At 38.8% G+C, this 24,941-nt stretch overlaps 1 protein-coding gene across 4 annotated transcripts; it reads left to right on the top strand.

Moving 5' to 3' along the window:
• The first annotated feature begins 307 nt into the window (after positions 1-307).
• On the top strand, positions 308-23,800 carry PLEKHF2 (pleckstrin homology and FYVE domain containing 2). 4 transcript variants are annotated; one of them, XM_047783572.1, is made up of 4 exons: positions 592-857; positions 1,480-1,547; positions 1,667-1,752; positions 21,195-23,800. In XM_047783572.1, the coding sequence occupies exon 4, from the start codon at positions 21,209-21,211 to the stop codon at positions 21,956-21,958; it is 750 nt and encodes a 249-aa protein (XP_047639528.1). In that variant the 5' UTR covers positions 592-857; positions 1,480-1,547; positions 1,667-1,752; positions 21,195-21,208; the 3' UTR covers positions 21,959-23,800. The 4 variants fall into 4 exon arrangements, with proteins under 4 accessions (XP_047639530.1, XP_047639528.1, XP_047639527.1 ...); XM_047783574.1 differs by lacking the exon at positions 21,195-23,800 and having other exon boundaries at positions 308-857; XM_047783571.1 differs by lacking the exons at positions 1,480-1,547; positions 1,667-1,752 and having other exon boundaries at positions 593-857.
• Positions 23,801-24,941: the final 1,141 nt, after the last annotated feature.

Raw genomic sequence — 24,941 nt, 5'->3', positions numbered from 1 at the left:
GTGGCGTCAGAGAAAAAGTTTTGGAAAGACCAGAGTTCTAAGTCAGGGAATAAGTCATCCATCACTTAAAAGGCTATATGGGGTATGTGTGTTGTAGCCGCAGCTCCCTCTGTTTCAAGTAGTGGGGTCTTAGGAAAAGCCAGTGGAAGATGTGACAGGCAGGAACGCTGTGCTAAAGTGGGAGTAGCAAACAAAAGTCCGCCCAGCTTTTATTTCCCGGCAGTGGAAAGTTCTTGAGTTCCCCAAGCCAGTTCGGTGGTGTGGGAGAGGGGGCCCAGCCTTCCTTCCGTTCTTCCAGCCTCGCTAAAAACTTCGTGGGCAGATGAACAATCCTTTCCAAGGACTTGCCCGCAGCCAGGCAGCCCAGGTAAGACGTCCCACGTGCGGCCAATCGGCTCCAAGGCGCGCGTTCCCACTGAGCACGGAGGAACCAACCCCAGGCCCTGGCTACCCAGGTGGGTGTGGCTTCCGTGGTGGCTCCGCCCCCTCCAGCTCGTCGCGCCCGGCCGCCCGGGCGGGGCGAGGGAACGGGCAAGAAAGGGCGGGGAGCGAGCGGTGTGGGTGTGCTCGTGCCCGCGCTCGCGGCTGGCGTGTGGGTGGCGGCGCGCCCGTGCGCGCGCAGGGGAGAGGCTGTCCCAGGCGGCCGTTGTGGGGTTCGACTGGAGGGGCGGGAGGGTCACCTGCGAGCGGCTTCGACGCCCGCCCGCCGCGTCTGGATCGCGCCGGCTGCGAAACGCTGTTGGCTGCACACTCTGGGAGGCTGGGGCGGAGGATCGAGCAGAGTCCGCGCCCGGCGCTCGGGACGAGGAGGAGTCGGACCTTTGCCGCCGCCGCCGCTGCCGTCCGCGCCCGGCCGGGTAGGTGAAGCCGGAGTTGGTTGTCCGCCGGCCGCCGGCGGGCGGGGAGAGGAGAAGCGAAACTTTCCGGGCGCTTCCCTCCGCGGTCCCCGGCCGTCGGCGGCGCGGGGAGGTGTCGTCGTCTCGGGCGGCGGCGGCCGACGCCATGTTGGGGTCTGTGAGAAACGGGGCGCTCCCGGCCGCTCCCCTCGCCCTGGGGGAGCCGCGCCCGCTCGCAGGACGCCGCCGCCGCCGCTGCGGGAGGGCTCGGGGGCCGCCCGGGGGGCCGTGCCGGTGCTCGTTCCGTCCTCCGGGCCGCGGGGCGGGGGCCGGGCGGACGCGAAGCGGACACTGAGATCGGGTGAGAAGTTGGGAGGCGCGAGGACTGGGGTCCCAGTCGTGGCCAGTGGCATCTTAGGGCCCCATCATCTCTCTGTCCAAAAAGTTTGCAGGGTCTGGGCATCGCGGACGTTGTAATCTGAACAGCGTATTTTTATGTGATTGGCGGCCAAAAATGGCACCGCAGAATTTACCCTGATAGAAGCGTTGGCTCTAACGTCTTACTTATTTGGAATCTTTTAAAAGTTGTATGGTCTTTTGCCCAATTTATTTTTCCTTTATTTTTTTTTAATTTTTATTAAAGGCCGAGAGCTGCCTCTTCATGTTGCTTGACTATCCTTGTGCGCCCTTAGGACATTGAAGCAGTAACTTGTGAGTGTGCACTGGAAATCGTGGGTAGTATTAAGGTTACAGATAACCAAGTTCTTCTCTGTAATTCAGAGACTCACAAAGTTTGTAAATCGGTAAATACTTTCTTTGTTGTGTTTCAGTACGTCACTGAAGAACAAATTCAGTAAAGAAGGACTTAAACACGAACATTGAGAGACTCAAAGGCATGTGTTCCGTTTAGAATAAGGTGAAGTGATCTTGACATTGCGAGGTTTCCCCCCTCCTTTTGGTTCCTTAAAGGTGCTAGCCTACTGTGTTTGGAGCATTTAGATTTTTCTGTCCTTTGCGAGCTCATGGGGTCCTCAGGTTAATTCGGTATTAAGGAAAGCTTCTATTTTTAATCTCTTTGGGTCCTCACAGCACTGGAGGTGAATGGTATTAAGTTACTTATTTGGAAAGCACATGTAATCGCCTCAAAAAATAAAACTGGTGTACTGACCAAGGCATCAAAAAAGATTCAGCTTGAATCACCCCAGTAAGTGAATGTAAATTACTAGTTTTAATGAAGGCATCTGAGCTTCCAAATTCTGTAAATGAACTGAAAGGACTTTTTAACTACAAATCAGATAAACCCTTAAACATATCTTGGAGAATTTCTCTTATCAATCTTTAGGTAAAAATATAGCTTCGGCTCAGATTTGATCGCTAATTTCCTTAATTCTAGAAGGAAAAAAAAACCTTTTTTTTCCCACTGTTAGGTAATTGCCATTTTATGTATATATTTTTCTGTATGAAGAGTTACCTACAAATAAAGTGATTTAACTAACTTCAAATCTAACAGCCAAACTGGTATTTAACTGAGATCTTATGACTGAAGCCTTCTCATTTTTCTTATAGCGTAACTGCAGGATATATAACTCATTCTTGTGGAGTAGTCTCTGTCCATCTTGTTTTGTCTGTTAGCTGCTCTTTCTGATTTTAATTTAGTTTCTCAGTATATCTATTTCCTGGAGTATTTCTTAGGAAATCTCAGTTTATGGGAGTTCATGTACTGAAATTGTTCCTCCTAAAATTATTCACTCAAGCCTATAGAAGCTCCTTCTGCCCTGTTCTCCTTACCCCATCCTCTTTTTCTCCCCAAGAATAATTCACTTATCTATCCCATTGTATCCCAGTAAATACTTGTATTTATCTGTCATGGCACCTTCTTGACAGCAGGTTTAGGTCAGGTCTGACTTGCCTCATCATCCCCAGAACATAGCACATGCTCAGGAAAGGTTTGAATGGATAAATACACATGTGTTTCTTATAAATACACTTTATGAATTTCTTGTTAAATTGCACTTTCATGGGCAGAAGAGTTAAATCTTCTCTAACCACCTTTTTTTTTTTTTTTTTTTGAGAATTTACCTTGGCAACTCATTGATTTTGGTCTGGGGGTACCGAACTTGAATGTTTGTGAAATTTCAGAGTAGATATGGACAGAAGGATAAGCAACAAAGAAACAACAGCTGTGGGTCAACAAAAGGATAATAATCATAATTTAAAAGTGCATCTGGGAGTTCCTGTCGTGGCTCAGTGGTTAATGAATCCGACTAGGAACCATGAGATTGCAGGTTCAATCCCTGGCCTTGCTCAGTGGGTTAAGGATCCGGCATTGCCGTGAGCTGTGGTGTAGGTCGAAGATGCGGCTCGGATCGCGAGTTGCTTTGACTGTGGCATAGGCCGGCGGCTAGAACTCTGATTTGACCTCTAGCCTTGGAACCTCCATATGCCGCAGGTACGGCCCTAGAAAAGGAAAAAGACAAAAAATAAAAAAAAAAAATAAAAAAAATAAAAGTGCCTCTGTATTTAGTGTTTGTACTACATGGAAATAGAATTAATGCCTACAAATTTTGAAGGTCATGCTTATATATTTAAGCTTTTTGACAGAACAACTCTGATTTCTCTACCAATAATTATTTTGTTAGAATTTGTCTTAGAATTTTGTTTTAGAATGCCTGGCTTAATGGAAAACATGTAAAAATTGCTTTTCTATTGGTAAGTTTATCTTTGAGAACCAGCTTTGTACACCAGCTGCATGCCTAATAGCAGGGTGTATGTTGGCTTAAGTGAATAAAATGGACTTTGTGGATATACTCTCAGAGGGCTGTTTTAAGTTGTGAAACCTCTCCAGGTGAAGGAGTTCTGTAATTCTGTAATGAAATTACTGTAGAATTTGAGGTTAATCCCCTGCCCCTGTAACTGTCCCTTTAATCAATCCATAAAACCACAAACTGGTGTGCTCAGTTTGGGGGGTCCTGGGAAGAGAATAGAAGGCGGTCAAGTAGTTGCTGTGAGTGCTAGAGAAAGCAAGTTGCAAATTGCTTGTAGGGTGGATTAGAACAACAACAAAAAACCCAAACCTGAATCCTAGCTCTGCTTCTTACTAGCTTGTGACTCTCAAACAAGTCATTTCACTTCTTTAAGCTTCACTGGACTCATTTGTAAAATGAACATGAAGTATTTGCTTCACAGTGTTGTGAGGATTTACTAAGATGTTTGTGCAAGTACCTGGTACAGGATATTCAGTAAGTTAGCAAATGAGCAGAGTGGCAGTGGATTATAGAATTTTAAAAGGGAAGCAACCTTTAGAAATATCTAGTTCAGTTCTCAGTCTTGGCAGCACATAAGAATTCTGTGAGGAGCTTTTTAAAAATACTGATGCCTGAACCCTGTTCTTGGACAAATCAATCACAATTACTAGGTTTGGAGTCAAAGCACAGGTAGCTTTGCCAGTTTTTTTGTTTGTTTTAATGTGCAGTCTGGGTTGAGAACCATTAATTCAATCTCCCATCTCCCTGTTCTCTTCATTTTGTGGTTGAATAAAATGCAGAAGGAGGTTAAGTGCCAGCTGAAGAATCCTAGTCGGGTTACAGAGAATGGATTTTGCAGCAGCAGAAAGTGAAGTGCAGAGGTTAATGGAACACTTACCTTCATTTCCGACCAGAAAGGCCGCATTTGGAACTAGTGAAGGTCTTGTGACCTTCATCTCCACTTTACATCTAACCACCTACATGGCTGTCTATGTTTTTTTGTTTGTTTTTCTTTTTGGCCACACTCATGGTATGTGGAAGGAAGTTCCTGGGCCAGGGATGGATCCTGCACCACGGCAGTGACTTGAGCCGCTGCAGTGACAACACCACATCCTTAACCTGCTGAGCCATAAGGAAACTCCTGGATCACTGTGTTATTTAAGCTTATCATCATTTAAACCTCAGGTCTTAATCTGTGACCAGATGTGGTGACTCAGAGGGCCTGTCTTTTCTATTTTTATTTTCCATCACACCTGATAACCAACTTTTTGTCCTCATTGTCACCTCCAGTTCCTCTTAGGCTGTTAGTTTTCGTCCTTTTTTTCCCACTCTTGAACCCACCATATACCATATACCATGAACCAACTGGTATTATGTTGTCTTCCTGTCCTTGACCTTTGCTTTTCGTAACTGGTTACTTCTCAACTTGTAAATATCACCTTTTGCTTTTTCTATTCGTCTCTGCCAGCATCCCCTAAAAAAGTCACAGCTCTGATGACTGTTAAATATTTGTTTTCCACCTACCTGTGTAACTAGTTCCTTTCAAATCCTTTTCTTATCCTAAAGTTGACTCATTTTCTCTATTGCTTTTTCACTCTAACTCAGGTTGCTAAGCTTTATCTTGAAATGCTTAACTCTTAACAGATGATCTTGCTTCCTTCTGTGGATTTTATGTGAATTTTCTGTTTTATTCTTTGCATCAACTTTTTTTTTTTATTTCTGTAAGTGGAACTATCTTTAATTCTTTATACTTGTTTCATTTAAACTGTAGTTAGGAGGAAAATAAAAAAGATTTTTTTATTCTTAAATTTTTATTAGTCATACCTATAACTGTGTTTATTATATTTCTCTAAACATTCTTTTCATTTTGTTACTTAATTTTTTATTTTTATTTTTGCTTTTTAGGGCCGCACCTGTGGCATATGAAAGTTGCCAGGCTAGGGGTCAAATTGGACCTGAAGCTCCTTGCCTGTGCCACAACCATAGCAACTCAGGTTACAAGCCTCATCTGTGACCTACACCACAGCTCATGGCAACACTGGATCCTTAACCCACTGAGTTGAGGCCAGAGATTGAATCCGAATCCTCACGGATGCTAGTCAGGTTTGTTTCCGATGAGCCACAATGGAAACTCCTTGTTATTTAAAAGCTTTTTTCTTTCTGAGAGAATATGTGTTCATTATAAAATAATTAGTATCAAAGTATTTCATCCTAGTACTTAGAGATAACCAATATTAAATTTTTGGTGTGCATTTTTCCAGACTTTTAAAAGAAGTTTTTATTAACTGTAATTTTTTTTTTTCCACTCTGTATTGAAGTTTAAAGTTTTTATTTGGTAAAATGTTTTCTTTTATGATATTTGGCTTTTTTGTATTTAGCCATTCCTCTCTAGGGCTAGAAATTTAGGTTCTGCTTGTCACTAGCAGAGTTAATGCCAGAGGGAAAACTTTATAATATTACAGCCCACTCTCCAGTAGTTTGTTTCTCACGATAAACTTCTGTGGTTAGAAATTCCAGGGTCAAAGTGCAGTGCTTGCTGAAATAATATTATACATTACCATCAGCCTTAGATTTTTTTCCCCACATATTTCCCTGCTTATTGTGACCTTTTGGCACAATAAGGTTATTGAATCTCTGAGGTTTGTGAGACATGTGAACATGTTGAAAGGTGTTTTGTGCTCTCTTGTTTCCCTTTCTCTCTTCTCTTGCTTCTCCTGCTTTCTAAACTAGGCCTTCCCCAAAGTTTAGTCCTCTGCCCTTTCGTCTCTTCTCCAACATCAACGACCATCTTTTTCCATGGATGACTCCTAAATCTCTTTCTGTCCTGGAGCTCCCTACTTATCTTGGCATTTCAGTTTGTCTGACAGATGTTTGTCTTGTGGATACCCTGAAGGTGCTTTAAGAAAAATATGTCCCAAACTGATTTATTCTCCCTCCTGAAACAAAACTAGCATCTGATTTGCCCAATGGCTTATGCTTAAACCTTTGAAATCATTGTACATTCACTTTTCAAACACATTCAGTTGGTTCCTAAATCCTATCTGCCTTACCCCAGTGATCTTTCTTAAATTCCAATCTTGCCTTTTTTCTTTTTTTTCTTTTTTTTTTTTTTTTTTTACTGTCAGTTTTTGTGGCTTAGGCTTTTGTTAACTTTTTACTTAGAGACTATATAATACCCTCCTGACTTTTTTTTTCTTTTTTTTTCCTTCTGTCTTGCCTCTTCAGGTAGGCTCTCCAGTTCTCTGTGCTGCTTCTGTGTACTTATTAGTATTTTCTTATTTAAAGACCTTAGTTTTCCCATTGCCTATATAATAAAATCTAAACTGTTCAGTCTGATGTTTTACTTTCCTTTGCATTTTGGCCCTTTCCTGTCTTGCTGGGTTTCTACTCTTAACCACTATACATTCTCCAGGCCCTACCTCCTCCAGTCTGAGTGCAGTTGTTTCCTTGCAGGAGAAAATACTGTATTTGTAACCCTGTCATCCCCTTTCTTCCTCTCCCCTATATAGTTTGACCTTTTACTCTTGCTTTAAGATCCATCTTGAGTTTCTAGTCATTTAAGAATTGTTCCTCCTGGTCAGAATTGCCTCCCAGCTATGTTCTTTGGCCTTAGGTTTCATCACTCTTCTTATTTTTTTAATAAAAAAAATTTATGTGTTTCTGGAGTTCCTGTTGTGGCTCAGTGGGTTAAGGATCCAGCATTGCTGCAGACTATAGCTTAGGTCACAGATGCGGCTTGGATCTGGTTTTGCCATGGCTGTGGCATAGTCCTCAGCTGCATCCCCAGCCCAGGAACTTCCATATGCTGCAGGTGTGGCCATTAAAAAAGAAAAAAAGAAAAAAAAATCGTATATTTGGTTTGTTTCTTCTCTGCTCTTTTAGACTTTGGGTGCACAGATTTGAGGTAATTATATTCCTCAGTTCATAACACACTTAATGAGTACCAGACCCCGTTCTTGTGTTTTGTCTCCTTCCTTATAAGTTACTCCCATCATCTTTCCTACAGAAACACACCTTAATATGTATAATACATAGATTATTTATCTTGTGTTTATAAACTTGTATATATTGCTGTCTTTATCCTTCGCAAAGATTGTTAGTTTTGAGTACTTCTTTAAATACTTATTTTGTACAGAGTAGGTTGGTCAGTAAATATTTGCTGCTTGGAATTCTTGGAAATTATTGATTTTACTAGCTTCTGTATTGTTTAGACTGAAAACCAAGGGATTTGGGGTTCCCGTCGTGGCTCATCGGTTAATAAACCTGACTAGCATCAGTGAGGATTCGGGTTAGATACCAGGCCTTGCTCAGTTGGTTGAGGATCTGGCATTGCCATGAACTGTGGTGTAGGTTGCAGACACGGCTCAGATCTGGTGTTGATGTGGCTGTGGCATAGGCCCATGGCTACAGCTCCGATTTGACCCCCAGCCTGGGAAATTCCATATGCCGGGGGATGCGGCCCTAAAAAGACATACATACATACATAAATATATACATAAATAAAAACAAACCCAGGGATTTAATTTCAGCTTTACTCTTCTGCATCTAGTTAGTCATGGCAATCATGAACCTTACCATTTACAGCCTTCTTTTCCTGTAAACTTCAGACTCTCATTACCTTTCCCCTTTACTTTGGCAGTAATTTTTCAACTGAGTCCTGCTTTCAGTCTCTCATTTCTCAGTTTATCTTTCATTGTTTCCACAGTTATCTCAGAAAAATTCCACATCAGATCATGCCACTCCTTCCCAAAGCTTCAGAGAGAACTCCCAGGAACCAATAAGATCTCTTGTCCTATTTTTTCCCCCTTCTTTTTTCTTTTTTTTGGCATGTCTGTGGCACGTAGAAGTTCCTGGGCCAGGGATTGAACCCTCGCCGTAACAGTAACTAGTTGCATCAGTGACAACACTGGATCTGTAATCCACTGAGCCACCATGGAACTCCTCTAGTCTTAATTTTTCTCCCCTGCTTTTCAACTAAATAACTCTTTCCATCCTCTTCCACAGCTGTACATGTTACTTTTTTTTCTTTAACACATTTTTACTTGCACAGCTTTATGCCTTATCATTTTTTGCCTTTTGAAGTTCCAGTTATTTTTCACAACCTGTTTCAGGTCTTCAACTGCTGCATTCTTCAAGCTATGCCTTCACTCTTTCCTTTTTTGCTTCTTACCACTTTAATATTTTTATTATTATATTTATTTTGTTGTGCTTTTTGTTAAAACCTTTTGGGAACATGTCTTAAATCCCAGTGTCTAGTCATTCTTGTTTTCCCTATAACACAGCATAAGGTCTTGAATGTAGTGGGTAGATTGTAACTGCTTTGAAAAATGCTAAGGAAAATTTGTTAGGGATATGATGGGTACCAGCTTCATTTTTCAAATATTATACAATGATTTAACATCTGTCAGCACTATACAGCTGTCTCTGTATAAATACGTTTTGAAATAATGCAGTTTTTTATCTGAAATTTGTTGATGTTGAAAATATACGTACATCATCATTTTTTACTTGCTAACGAAACAGCTGGGCCTTTTGGCAAGAGAAGAAGTCATTTTTATATATTATCATGAGATTGAGATTTTTAAAAAACAGAATCTGCTATACTCAATACTTAGAATTCATAATTAGATACTATAGTTAAATAGACCAGAGCATTTGCTTATAAATTTAAAATCTGTGGGTCTAGTGAAGCATTTGATGTGTAGGGTGCAGTTCCTGTTTTGTGTGAAAATTAGTACTATAGATATCAAAAATGAAATCTTTGATTTTCATCAAACCCCAGGTTGAGAAGCTGCCACCACTTTTAACTAACTGGTCATATTCAGCTCATTGCACATTAATGGCATGTATATGCAAGCAGTTTTGTAGGTGCTGTTGGGAACACAAAATTGTAGGAAATGATATTCTTCCCCAATTTCAAGAACCTCCAAATTGTTGGGAATAAGCAGATATACAAATCTTTATAAAATGTAATAGAAAGTAAGTGCCATAAAATGGTACAGGTAAAATGCTATGAGGATATAACGATGAAACAATATGTGGGTGTGAGGTTACTGAACTGACTGGTAAAATTTCAGAATAGCAGGTGGCTGGAGGGGGATATATCCATCTCAGGTAGAGGGGAGGAAGCCCAGAGCATATTTCTGGGAGTAGCTAGTAGTCTGGTTGGACTGTAACAAAGAGAACAATATACAAAGAAGTAAAACTGAAAAGATAGACTGGACACTGGGAACTTGACTGAAGGGCTTTGAGTACTTGGTTGTGGTTTGTTTTTTGGGTTTTTTTTTTTTTTGTCTTTTTGCCTTTTCAAGGGCTGCTCCCGCAGCATATGGAGCTTCCCAGGCTAGGGGTCGAATCGGAGCTGTAGTCCCCAGCCTACACCAGAGCCACAGCAACTCGGGATCCAAGCTGGTGTCTGCGACCTACACCACAGCTCATGGAAACGACGGATCCTTAACCCGCTGAGCGAGGCCAGGAATCTAATCTGCAACCTCATGGTTCCTAGTTGGATTCGTTAACCACTGAGCCACGACGGGAACTCCTGTTTTTTTTAATTAATTTTTAAAAAATCCTCAACTGTGGCTTAGTTGTTCTTTATATACCATGATGAGTCTCTCTGTCAAACCTAACCTGTTTGAAACTGCCTTTACTGACACCCTAAATTAGTCATAGCTCTACTCTTCCTTTTAGGATTTGAATAATTATTTTGAGCATATTTTATATTTATTGCCTTATGTTTTAAGTGTTTTGCCTTATCAGTGGAGTTCTCCAAATACATAATAAGGTCCACATGAGTGAAATATTTCTGAAATATTTATTTCTAAAGGTAGCAAAGTATAATGGAAAGAACATGAATTTACTGTGGTTGTTAAACTAGTCCATAACTCATTTTACATTTTAATCAAATGGATGTGATTATTCATTTTAACAAAATTTAAGATCACTAAATGAAGTAGTAAAATGTAGGTGTGCCTGGTACATGAGTAGGTGTTGAGTAAATGTTTTTTTCTTTTTTCTTTTCTTGGCTAGGCCTGTAACATAGTGCATTTGAGTCTACTTTTTAGTAATAGGCAGACATAGTGCCTAGGAGAGATTTTTTACAGATCACTATCACTTTCCTATAAATGTGGTTCAAAGTTTTGAAGTTTCAGTTCCTATCAGTCCAGCTTTATGAGTTTAAAATTAAAGTATTAGAGTTTCTTTTTTTTTCTTATCTAAGAAGTGAATGTTTCCTTAATCACTACTTATTTCTACATTACATGTTGTGTAGTTGGTTTGCCACACTGGCGGAAATTTTAGTGGAAAGGGGAGGAAAAAATTCTGTCTCCTTGATAGAATAAGTAAAATTCTGAACTTAATTTGCTAAATGTTCAAGTATTTCTTCTTTGCCTTATCATCCTAATATTTTATGGAAAGTCTTACCTAGAATTTCCTGATTGTTACTATGCTTACTAAATTATGGAAATTTTGAAAGTAAAAACTTTCGTCCCTTGCATATGGTAGGTGCTTAGAATAATTGTTCATTTGACTTAGGTGCATTAGGAAGAGGGGTAGTTTGTTCTAACTTGCTCATTTGCCCAGGGAGAATGTTGCTCTGATAGTTTGTTGCAGCTTCAAAAAAAAAAAAAATTTCTTCTTTCCCCATTTTTCTGCTTGTCTCTCCTTGCCTTTTACATTTTCTATAGTCTCAGTTTAGCAGTAACACAGATTTTAAAAAATCTTGATTGATATTAAGATATAGTCAAAAGTTTGATTAAAAATTAATTTGGGAGTTCCCGTCGTGGCGCAGTGGTTAACGAATCCGACTAGGAACCATGAGGTTGCGGGTTCGGTCCCTGCCCTTGCTCAGTGGGTTAACGATCCGGCGTTGCCATGAGCTGTGGTGTAGGTTGCAGACGCGGCTCGGATCCCGAGTTGCTGTGGCTCTGGCGTAGGCCGGTGGCTACAGCTCCGATTCAACCCCTAGCCTGGGAACCTCCATATGCCGCGGGAGCGGCCCAAGAAATAGCAACAACAACAACAACAACAAAAAGACAAAAGGCAAAAAAAACCAAATTAATTTGTATGCAAGTAAGGCTTGTAGTAAACCAGAAGTATGTATGGCCCCTCTACTATCAAAGTACCTTTATTTTAAAGACAGAAAGGGCTTTACAAATTATTTTATTCAAGGCGGTGGCTGCTGCTTTGTGTGTGTTTGTGTGTAGAATAGTCAGGTAGTTTTATGAAATCTCTTATTTAGTGCCTGAGCTGAGATTAGAATTCAGGTTTTTTGGTACATAGTGTATTTTTTTTTTTCTGGTATAATGCACAGTTGAATACTGAAGCTCACTGATATCAGATGTCTTGGGTACGTGTAAGGAATTAATTAGATGATTTTTTGTTTTAAACTCACCTGCAAGGATGAGATAAGAAGTATTGGTTTTCAGTAAGAAGACCTGGGCCGTAGTATTCTGTGACAGTTGGGCTCTCTTCTCAATTGTAAAAAGATTCTGACTCTTTTTTAAAAGAGTTTTTGCCTCTTTCTAATATTACATTTTTAACAGGCGGTAGATGCTCAGCTGAAGAACATATCAACTTTAGAAACAAGATGTTACCAAAAGACTAGGGTGGAGCTTGACCAATTCAAATGTAGTTTTTTGTCTGCAGTTGTGAAGAAGATAACTTGAAACTTTGGATGGTTTACTTTTTAAAAATTGGTAAATAAAACTGGCTTTAAAAAAAGTTAAGAGGGTTTTTTTGTTTGTTTGATATGGTTTTGCTGTGGTTCTTATATTTTAAACCATGAATTAGGACTGCCAGAAACAATTTGCTGGAAAAGAAGACAAAAGAAGTCAGCTGGGAAACTGTTGGAATGTGTAGAGTTCCATGAAGTGGCTGAATGTGGGGAGAAAACTAACAGAAATATTAGTAGTTTTCTTATCAGTAGTAGTAATGGATTACAAAATATGTGGGAAAGAGATTAGATTTAAAATAGCAACAAAAAGGAGTGGGTTGAATATCTGGCAGTTGTCACTGCAGGGGGGGTGGGGGGCTGGTACAGGTCGCTGCCCCTGCCGGTTTGATCCCTGGCCTGGGGACTTCCACATGCTGCAGGAAACCCCCTCCCCCAAAAATAGCGACAAAAAGTATGAAGTACCTGGGGATCTATTTAAGTAATCTAAGAGTCTTGTGAGAAGAAACCTACAGAATTACTGGGCCACTAAAGATTTGAAAAAAAAATAAAACTTCGAAAAAAGATAGGATCTACCTACTAGGAATATTTGAAACTATAAAGATGTTAACTTATTCGAAGCTAATTTATGAGTATAATATACATTCACCAAAATTTCAGTGGATTTGTTTATTTTTTCATTTATTTATTGTAATTGAAAGTGGCTAAGGTTTAGACCTTAGACACACAGTAGAATTACCTGTGGAGCTTTAAAGTATCCCAGTACCCAGGCCATATCCCACATACCTCAGATCAGAACATCTTAGGGAGGGATCTAGATACCAGTATTTCTTTAACCCTTTATATTTAATCATCTCTGCCTATTGGTCTCAATTTTGGTTTTCGGATTTCTGTTTTAACCGTTCTAATTATTTGTAGTGATTGATACTTTGTAACTTTTATTTCTTAGAAATTTTCAAAACAAAAAGAAAATTTATGTATTAAAAAACAGAATAAAACTCATGCTAGCTTGTGATTACCATATGGGTTCCTTGGATATGTATAAATCTAAGATAGGATTTTAGTGATCTTGTTATTCCTGTATCTTGAAGCATTTTACTCTTTTATTATCTCAGGAGTTATTTAACCAAAAAAAAGAAAGAAAGAAAGAAAATGGAGGTGGTGTAATTGCCTAGAAGGATGATGCAGTGACAAAATAAGATTCAAACCATTATACCATTTTTCAATTTTATTATTGCATTATCCAAAGTATTTCATCATCTTTCAAAAAGATACAGAAGCAGTTTGGAGATATCTTCCTTAGCCTTTGTTTGTTTTTAAGCTTTCGTTTAATATTTCAGAATTTAGAATTTTTTCATTTTTCATTTTCCATCTACCAACCAAAAATTGGCAAAGCTAGACATTTCCGAACTATTGGACAAGTCAGAAGATGAGTGCAAAGAAACAGCAACACAAACTAATAATGATGGTAAAATATTATAAGTGAAATCTTGGACTATGGTCTTCAGTTGATGATTTTCTAGATAAGTTTTCTCAAATTTAGATTTAATTAGTAAACAGTATTCCTAAAAACAAATGGAAATATTATAGATTCATGTGTGATAACTTATAACTAGTTAATTGCATTTAAAGGGTGGTGTTCTTTTGGATCTATATACCTTTAATAACAGAAATGTGGAATAAAAAATTTGATGTTTAAATTCAAAGTTATTTTTACTCTCCCTTTATTCTTATTTCTGTAAATAGTTATAAAATGGCTTAAAATATTAAAAATAGCTGTTTTGGACCCAGATAGTAAGTTTGGATGACTTTTTTTCTGGTATACTTTAGTACACCTTTAGGTTAAAGCTCCTTGGTGATTTCAGGCAGCTAAGGTTGAGAACCACTGTTCAAAGTAGATGTCATATGGACAGATAAGCAGATGAGGTTAAGTAAAACATTTGAAAGGTTAATAGGGAATAATCCAAACTAGTTTTGACAGATGCATGGTACTATAAAAGATTAATGGATTAGACCAGACAGCCCAGAAGCAGTGTTATAATACTACATGAAAATTTAATATAAATCAGTGTATTAGGTTATTAACATGAGTAAATAAAAACTACTTGCTCAGCATTTTGTATGCATTATCTCATTTAATGCTCTCCCTGACATAGCTGCTCCATTTATAAGTGAGGAAACCTGGTAGTGCAGTATTTAGTGATTCTGGAGCAGTTACCACCTTTATAATGCAGATATTTGAGGAGTTCCCATCGTGGCTCAGCAGAAACAAATCTGACTAGTATCAGGGATCTAGGTTTGATCCCTGGCTACACCATGAGCTGTGGTGTAGGTCGCTGACATGGCTCAGATCTGGTGTGGTTGTGTCTGTGGCATAAGCCAGAGGCCACAGCTCTGATTTGATCCCTAGCCTGGGAAACTCCATCTACCATGGGTATGGCCCTTATGAAGACCCCACCCCTCAAAAAAAGCAAATATTTGAAAAGAAACAATGATTTTTACCTGTGCCAGAATAAATTTCAGATGGATAAAATAATTAAATGTAAAATTCATATAATAAAACATAGAGAATACTAAATAAGTGCATCTGATGTCTGGATTAAGAAAGCTTAGGAGTCATGGGGAAAAAAATCACAGAGGAAAATATGTGTAACTACTCAAGAAATAAAACTCCTTCTATGACAAACACCATAAGCAAATTATAGGTTAATATACTAGGAAAAGCAGTGAAATAGATGGGTTAGTAGCCTTTATGTATAATATGCAGATTAATAACCTTTAAATATATATGTTTAGAGATACAGGTTAATAAACACATTAGAAAGTGGCCAGTCTCACTAGATAGGTATGAAATAAAACATTCAGTTAAATTGAAAATACTGTTTTCCGTTTTAGGATTTTTGTCCATAGTATTAGTTCCTTTGCAAGGCTGACTTCTTATCCTTCAAGACCCAGTATGTAGAACCATCTCAGTGAGGTCTTTTTGAACTACTTAAAGAGTTTTTCCTTATATCTTGGCATGCTGCTAATTTCCTTCATTGTATTTCACCTTTTGGAATCACCTGTTTGTTAACTGTCTTTTTCCTTCACCAGACCCCGAGAGGACAAGAAAAATATCTGGCATCTAAAAAGTCTTCAATAAACAGTTAGTGAATGAATAAACATAATGAATAAAAGAGAAAAGAAATGAATAAAGTGAGATAGCATTAAAAAATCTTTTCTGTTTGCTGAAATTTTTAAAGGAAAATACTTTGAGACAAAATGGGATGGGTACAGTCATTGTGCTGTTTGGTAGATTGGTGTTAACTTTCAGAATGGAAATTTTGCAAAAGGTAGCAAGAGCTTAGAACATTGGTGCTTTTTGACCCAGTAATTTTACTTCTTGGAATCTGTCCTAAGGAAGTCATCTCTGCCAGAAGATGGGGAAGCATCCTTCTTAGCTCTTACTGTACTCACTGGTATTCCTTCCTAAGAAAAGTAGACAGAAGTATGCTTGGCCCACATTTTAGAGTTGTCTTCTGCTTCTTTTTGTGCTGATACAAGGACTCACTCCTTGGCTAGGTCCAGTATTCTTGTATTCTAACATTCTCACAGAAGTCTTTGAGAGTTCTTACTGTTTGGGGCACCTCAGTGCAGAGGTGGTAGTTTTGGATTTGGGCTTTAGGGGAAGACAGAGGTCCTTTTTGGATTCTGGGCCAAAGGGTAATGCCTTATTAAATCCAGTTTACTCAAGAACCTTGCTTTGGGTATCTAACAATAATCCACCTGGATTTGATAATTTGCTCCCATTTTCTCAGCCCCTCCCTGTCGTGCTCCCCACCATGTTGTGTGTGTGTGGGGGGGGCATTTGTATATTCCTCGGTTTTCAAGCTCAGAGCTTCCCTTCTTTTTCATGTCAGACACACACAAAATATTTCATGACCAACAGGTATAATGGAAAGGACTGCTTAAGGACAAAGGCCTTAAGTTCTTTGTTCATTTTTTTTCAAATATAGGTCACAGTCTGTTACTGAAATCAATCAAGTGGGCTTCAACTTAAAATAAAGATAATAGAATACATTATTCATAATTGAAAGAATTACATGAGTATGTGTTTGTAACATTTGCAGTGTGAAGTATATTTCTTATCAGTGTCTGTTCTAGCCAAATACCAATTAATAATGCCCCCAAACTTCTCTTTTGTTGTTGTTTTTTTTTTTTTTTTTTTTTTTTTTTGCCATGCCTGCAGCATGTGCAAGCTACCAGGCCAGGAATTGAACCCTCACTACAACAGCGACCTGAGCCACTGCAGTGACAATGCTGGATCCTTAACCCACTGTGCCTCAGGGAAACTCCTGTTGCATCGTTCTTAAACTGGGGAATGATTTGCGGACAGAGATTGAGGCTTAATACATTGCAAAATTTGAACAAAGAAATATCATCAGGAGACTGGTTAAAGAAATCATGATAATCTATCCTTTCAGGTTATTTGCTCAAATTAGTATTCTTTTTATCTTTAGTATTTTTAGGGTTTGCAGTGGCGGTCCAGAGGTAGCAATAACTTTCTTAGTTCTTGGAGAGTCATTGGAGCCTTAGGGAATAATTGTGTGCCGTAATATATTGGTAACAGCACGGAAGAATCGGCTTTGATCCCCATTCTGTGACAGCCTTGGGCCTGGTACTTAACTCCTTTATGTCTGTTTGCTCATCTATAAAATGGAGCTAATAGTGCATACCTATTATAAGGTTGCCCTGGGTAGAAAATAACAGAAATGCATGGAAGTGCTTAGCTCTTTCTTGGGCTCCCAGTGAGTAGAGTTAATTCCAGGCTGTTTTGCACGAATCTCTTTCTTTGTGCCTTAATTTCTCCTTCAGCTCACATTTCCTCTAATATGATTAGATACTGCTTTGGGAGATAAAAACTTCTCTAGTTATTTCATAGGAGTTTGAGAAAGTTAAAAATCAGAAGATAATAAGTGAAAAACACTGCACAAATTGTGGTGGTATTAATTCCAGCAGTAGTAATAATAGGAAACCTGCTTGTATTGTATATGAGCTGATTCATAACTGTGTGGCCAAATTAGTAGAATCAATAATTGATACTGATGGGAATAAATAGATACTTTCAGTTTTCTACAAGTGCCAACCTCTTTCCTAACTTAGGACCTTTGCAATTATTCCTGGATATTCTCTGTTCTCACCTCTTATGTATGCATATCTAGTTCTGCCCTATCAGCCAAAAAGATACCACTTTAGAAAGGCCTTGGAGTTCATGTCGTGGAGCAGTGGAAACAATCTGACTAGTATCCATGAGGATTCGGGTTCGATCCCTGGCCTTGCTCAGTGTGTTGGGGACCTGGCATTGCTGTGAGCTGTGGTGTAGGTCACAAATGGGGCTTGGATCCGGTGTTGCCGTGGCACAGGCTGGTAGCTGTAGCTATGATTTGACCCCTAGCCTTGAAACTTCCATGTGCTGCAGGTGCCACGCCAAAAAAAAAAAAAAAAAAAAAGGGCCATCCCTGACCATACAGTTTGAAAAGCTCCCAGCAGCTTTTTTAAAAAATCATTTAAAAATGATTACAATATTTAGAAGTTCCCGTTGTGGCTCAGTGGAAACAAACCAGACTAGTATCCATGAGGATGTGAGTTTGATCCCTGGCCTTGTTCATTGGGTTAAGGTTCGGGCATTGCTGCGAACTGTGGAGCTGTGGTGTAGGTTGCAGACAAGGCTCAGATCTGGCATTGCTGTGGCTATGACTGTGGCTGGCATCTGTAGTTCTGATTTGACCCCTACCCTGGGAACTTCCATTTGCCGCCTGAGGCCATTAAAAAAAAAATTGCAACATTTATTACTACTAGGGTGTCTGTTGTTTTGTTTGTTTTTTGTTTTTGCTTTTTAGGGCCACACCCGAGGCATATGGAGGTTCCCAGGCTAGGGGTTGAATTGGAGCTGTACTGCTGGCCTACACCACAGCCACAGCCATGCCAGATTCGAGCTGCATCTGTGACCTACGCCACAGCTCATGGCAATGTCCGATCCTTAACCCACTGAGCAAGGCCAGGGATCGAGCCTGTGTCCTCATGGATCCTAGTCAGATTCATTTCTGCTGCATCATGATGGGAACTCCTCAATTTTTTTTTTTTCCCCTTCTTCCCAACCAAGATGTAAGTCTTGAAGAGCAGGAACTTTGCCTGTGTTTTTATTTTTTCCTGTACCTAGATCGATGCCTAACAAAATAAACACTCTTGAATATTTGACTGTAATATAAAGTGTGAAAAATTATCTGTAATTATACTATCTGGAGATAAATATCATCATTGATATTATGGTATATAATTTTCTAAATTTTATTTCCTATGTGTGTGCTTACTTATTAGTGTCTGTGATTACACACTTATACCATATTTCATTGAATCTAAAGATAAACATGTTTTACTATATTTGATGTCTCTAAAATTGGAATGGCATATAATCAAGAGTTTGCCATGATTTAATTGGCAGTGTTTTTCAGTAGCACAAAAAATGAGGATATGTCTTAAAATCAATAAATCTTAGACTTGATGAAATTTGGTATATATTTGAAACAAAAATGAGATCATTGTGTAGTTCTCCCCACCTAAGTATCTTGAGCATTTCCCCATATCCTGTATTTAGATCTATATCATTCTTAGCAGATATCTAGCATATTATTAAGGGTGTGTATCATAAATTGTTAAACTCATTCCTCTGGATGAACATTTGGAGCTTTTCTTTTTTCTTTTTTTTGTCTTTTGTCTTCGTTGTTGTTGTTGTTGTTGTTGTTGCTATTTCTTGGGCCGCTCCCGCGGCATATGGAGGTTCCCAGGCTAGGGGTCCATTCGGAGCTGTAGCCACTGGCCTACGCCAGAGCCACAGCAACGCGGGATCCGAGCCGCGTCTGCAACCTACACCACAGCTCATGGCAACGCCGGATCGTTAACCCACTGAGCAAGGGCAGGGACCGAATCCGCAACCTCATGGTTCCTAGTCGGATTCATTAACCACTGCGCCACAACGGGAACTCCCTCTTTCTTTTTTTTTTTTTCCTTGTTACGAACAGTCCTGCACTGAATATCCTTGTACTTGTCTTTCTGCAGTTGAGTGAAATTTCTTTTAAGTATCTGGATCCCTGGGTACACATACTTTGTGTAGTGTAGGAGGGTACCTGTTTCCATGTGTCCTCAATAGCACTGCATCTTCTTGTTAATCTGGTGAATGGAAAAACAATCCTAATGTTTTATTCATTTATTTAGTTATGAATGAGATTGAGCCTCTTGTCATGTTTACTAGCTATTTTTATTTCCTCTTCTGTGATGCACTTGTGCATAGGATAGTAGATGTTCAGTTGGCTGGTAGATTTGCCCTAATTAGAGAGGCCGTCACAGTTTGCAGCCATGCATTGTCATATTAATTCTCAGGAACAACTTTCAGGACAGAGTCCACCCTTGTGAAAGGCAAGAGGGCTTTATAAGGACCTAAGATCTGGGGAGAGACAGAATTCAGGAATAATCAGGGAGTTCCCGTTGAGGCGCAGCAGAAAGGAATCAGACTAGAAACTATGAGGTTGTGGATTTGACCCCTGGCCTCGGTCAGTGGGTTAAGAAGGATCAGGCATTGCTGTGAGCTGTGGTGTAGGTCACAGAAGTGGCTCGGATCTGATATTGCTGTGGCTGTGGCATAGGCCGGCAGCTGTAGCTCCGATTCAGCCCCTAGCCTGGAAACTCCATATGCCACGGGTGTGGCCCTAAAAAGCAAAAAAAAAAAAATCGGAATTGTTCTGTCCTTTATAATGGAGGCCCAAAAGGGTTACTGTATCATCAGTTTGTGAGCTCAGTACTATGACTTAGACCATGCTGTTTGTATTTAAATGCTCCTCTCCTTTTTAATATGATTTGGTTATTAGGTTAGGTTAGAAGTCTGAATTCAGGTACAACTTGGCACTTGATGAAGTCAATCTTGAATCTATAGTTTAAATCTATGATTGTTTATAATTAGATTCATACAGCTTTTTTGCACATTGCCAAAATGTTCCTGTCAACATTTTTGAGCACCTTTGCTGAGCAAGATGGCAGGAGCTTCAAAGATGTTTAGCCACTGCCTTTTAGTTTCCATTGCAGAGGAAGGTGTTTAGTCAGTTTAAGGAAGGCTTCCTGGAGTAGTATGGTAACCTCAGTGGAGTCTCAAAGGATGATAAGAGTTAGCTGCGGGTAGTAAGTAATAAAGGATACAGCAGCATGGGAGAAGACATGTATAGTTGAAATAAACTACAAGTTATAGTGTATTCTTAGAACATAAAATTTGAGGTAAAGAGTGACTTATGATGAGTCTGGGAAGGTAAGCAGGAAGCAGATAACAAAAGGCCTTAAATGTCATGCTAAAGATTCTGCATTTTATAGTGAAGGGGAGTAATTTTGAGTAATGGCATGCTCAAATTTTCGTTTGAGAAATCATTGCATGAAGATTGATCTAAGGGGTGAGACCAAGGGCAGTGAGGCAGGTTGGAATTTCATTCTGATAATGCAGGTGAGAGTTAAGGCTTTAGCTTAATGGTAAGAGCTTACTCGAAAAATCATAGTCATTTCTCTTGGTTTATATAATAATTGGTCCTCTGGTTCAGAATCTCTCTGAGATGAAACTTCATGGAGCTGAAATTATTTTCTAGTAAATAATTCCTATATGTCTGTAAGAAGTTTATACTTCTTATATAAATACCTGCTTAACTAGTACTAGACTACATGGAGATGGTTAGTACATGGTTTTGATGATTTTCAAAACTGGGAAATGTTAGCCCATTTTGGTATGCTTAGCGATTATTTTGGAGGGAAACAGTTGGAGAATTTTGTCTTTGGGTAGAAGTAATGGTTTGTTAGATTAAATTTAGATTGTATATTTAACATATGAGTATAATTTCTGTGTGCTAATTTCTCTTTCTTTTTTTTTTAAAGGCTATTAGCAAAAGATGGTGGATCGCTTGGCAAACAGTGAAGCAAATACTAGACGTATAAATATAGTAGAAAACTGTTTTGGAGCAGCTGGCCAACCCTTAACTATACCTGGTCGGGTTCTTATTGGAGAAGGAGTATTGACTAAGTTATGCAGAAAAAAGCCCAAAGCAAGGCAGTTTTTCTTATTTAATGATATTCTTGTATATGGCAATATTGTCATCCAGAAGAAAAAATACAACAAACAGCATATTATTCCCCTGGAAAATGTCACAATTGATTCCATCAAAGATGAGGGAGATTTGAGGAATGGATGGCTGATCAAGACACCAACGAAATCATTTGCCGTTTATGCTGCCACTGCCACTGAAAAATCAGAATGGATGAATCACATAAATAAATGTGTCACTGATTTACTCTCCAAAAGTGGGAAGACACCCAGTAATGAACATGCTGCTGTCTGGGTTCCTGACTCTGAGGCAACTGTATGTATGCGTTGTCAGAAAGCAAAATTCACACCTGTTAATCGTCGTCACCATTGCCGCAAATGTGGTTTTGTTGTCTGTGGGCCCTGCTCTGAAAAGAGGTTTCTTCTTCCCAGCCAGTCCTCTAAGCCTGTGCGGATTTGTGACTTCTGCTATGACCTGCTTTCTACTGGGGACATGGCCACGTGCCAGCCCACTAGATCGGACTCCTACAGTCAGTCCTTGAAGTCTCCATTAAATGATGTATCTGATGATGATGATGATGATGATAGCAGTGACTAAGGACATATTTTGACATATTTAATCCGGTGTGACTTTCTGAGAAATTAGCTCTGGGGGGAATGTGAAATTCTGAGCTTTCTCTCAGTTTTGCTCTAGCCATGAATTTGCCTGAGAAACTTTTAACCTATGTGCCTCAGTATATTCTATAGAAAATAGGTCCTGTTATCATCCACCCCCACCGCCCCTCAGCTGCTGCCACTCTCTTCTCACCTCTCCCAGCTCCCTAGTCTTCTGCAGGGATAGGCTATTGCAAATATATCAGATAAATTTTTGGTTTCTTCTTCTTGTTTTAATTCTAGACTATTTTCTTGGATGGCTGGGAAAAGATGTTTATTTAACATATCATGTACTACATTGTTGTTTATGTTCTGTTACATGTAAAAACTAAAAGCAAAGACTGATGGAAAAAGGAGTATGATGGGGTTAGTTAGTAATAATTATTAGCTTATTTCTAACCATCCTATCTAAAGGTTAAGACACCAGTAACAGAAATACATGCTTTAGAAATACTTTGGCTTTTTCATATACCAGGTGGTGCCTTATCGTAATAGCACTGTTGCATGAAATAAGCCCCTACCTTCTCACTTTTTATTAGTTTGTTTTAAATATACACTGGTGCTCTTTGAGGTGAAAAAATGAATGTTATAAATGGGTGTAATTAGAAAATACTCCTCATTTGACAGCTACAGATAAGTAAATTTGGAGGTTCTTCATTCTATATAAATAAATATTTTTCCATAAAATAGTTGTGACTATTTTTACTTTTTATAGGTGCCAAATTGTAATTGTCATTCTTAAGAATTGGGTTTGAAATTTGTCATAGAATTGTCATCGCATTATTTCTACTTTTAGTAAGACGTTTGTAGCTGTAAATTCATCTACTTTAACATTTCTAGAATGAAAAATCTTATAAAACATTGAAATTAAACAATCTCTTTTACAAAAAATCTTACAGAGCACAGATCTGCTTCGGCTGAAGATTTGGGAAGAAATAATGTATGAGAATAGTCAAGACAGACCATTCAAGTTTGAGTGGACTTCATATTTATGGAAGAATTGTCTATTTCAGTGTGAAATTATCTTGAATTTACAATTATAGTGTTAATTTTATAAAGTTTTGTAAAGTCCCAAGCAATATTTCTATTTTTGTAAAACAATTGTATATTTAATCTGTTTCTGAAATCATTTTGAAATCTACAGAAATAGAGTAGCAATTGATCTTTCTAAATTGCAGACTTTACTGAGTCATTCTAGATTGCTTTTAAGAAGGGGTAATTTTTCACTCTTTGCTTTTGAGGCAGCCATTAGGTTGAAAGTATATTTATCGTATAAAACTTGATGCATTTTGCACTACTCTCTCCATTTGTATGCTGCAAATAACTGTAGTCTTTCACATATGAAAAATCAGTCTGAAGTTTGTTTCAAATTCTAAATTCTTTTGTTTTAAAATCTTTAAATCTGGATATATTACAAATGCCATGAGAGGTTTGATTTAATAACTTGCGAAGGAGGATTCTTTGGTTTGGTTAAGGCACTAACTTTACTTTTAAATTGTGAAAGCACCTGAGATACATAGATCTCCCTGTAGGAAATGTGAAAGAAAGGCACAACAGGTTTTTTTCTTTGTTTTAATATCATTTGGACGTGTGTTTCTAAGCAATATTTACATAGAGTCAATAAACATATTTGAAAAGGACCATGAAACCTGAGAAGTGCTAATGGAGACTTGCTGGTACATAGGAACCTAGCAGATTCTGGAACCAAGGGGAAATGTTCTGAGATAACATTGTGTTGTCAACCTCTATTGACTCTGTTTTTACAATAAAAAATATTTACAACTTACCTTCTGTTCTGTGCATATTGTCACTTGAAGATTTTTTTACCCCTTGCTAAGGTAAATGGAGATGTTATGCAGGTTTTGCCTCATTTCAACATTTGTGAGTGCCTTCTATGTGCCAGGCATTGTTCTAGGCACGAGGAATAGAGCATTGCCTCATTTTCGTGGGGTTTCACATGCAATAGAATCCAAGCTGTGCTTTCTTCCAGAACTTTTTCTATAATTTTTAAAGCTTTTATAAATCTTACCTATAAACCAGAAATGATATTGGTGCCATGTTGTCACACTCTTCTCTTGAATGAAATTTACTTGGCCCCTAGTACTTAACCACATTGGTAACTGTTGGCATAAAAGATGCAGACTTCTGTAGATGTCAAGGGAAAGTATTAAATTGAATACACCTTGATACAGGAATTCATGCCTTTGGGTCAAGTGCATGCAAGGGCCAGTTTTATATATCTTTTGTCATTTGTTTATGTATCTTTATCTCTTTTATGCTGAAATTCTTATAAATGGGTAGTATTGTATATACCCTGTGATTCTTGAAAGGTTCTAGTAGTTGAGCTACAATCTTTTTTTCTCTTGGATGTGCTAATTTATTCTCAAATATATGTTGTAGCTTTATACAGTATAGTTGCAATTATTTACATATCCACATGATAGCCGTACATTTGAGAAGATAAAATTGAATAGTAAAGTCTGGGGTGAAAATACATGAAATTGTGCTTAGTTTATTGATAATAACTTTAAAGTTTTTATTTAAAAGCTAAATGGGAGTTCCCATCATGGCTCAGCAGTTAATGAACCTGTCTGTGGTATCCATGAGGATGCTGGTTGGATCCCTGGCCTCGCTGAGTGGGTTAAGTATCTGGCATTGCCATGAGCTGTGGTGTAGGTTGCAGATGTGGCTTGGATCTGGCATTGCTATGACTGCAGCATAAGCTGGCGGCTGCAGCTCCGATTTGACCCCTAGCTTGGGAACTTCCATATGCTGCAGATGCAGCCCTAAAAGGACAAAAAAAAAAAAGTTTTTTTTATCTGAATTTTAATTTTTTAGTTTTGTATTTTATTTTAATTGTATTTTTTTCTTTTTAGGGCCTCACCTGTAGCATATGGAAGTTCCCAGGCCAGAGGGCCAATCGGAGC

The sequence above is a fragment of the Phacochoerus africanus genome, chromosome 6 (assembly GCF_016906955.1).
Source record: "Phacochoerus africanus isolate WHEZ1 chromosome 6, ROS_Pafr_v1, whole genome shotgun sequence".
Classification (NCBI taxonomy): domain Eukaryota; kingdom Metazoa; phylum Chordata; class Mammalia; order Artiodactyla; family Suidae; genus Phacochoerus; species Phacochoerus africanus.
Note: the sequence above shows the minus strand (reverse complement) of the source record. Positions and strands in the feature narration are given on the sequence as shown.

Excerpts from the sequence above, each read along its gene's own strand:
- PLEKHF2 (XM_047783572.1), top strand. The coding sequence starts at position 21,209 with ATGGTGGATCGCTTGGCAAACAGTGAAGCAAATACTAGACGTATAAAT.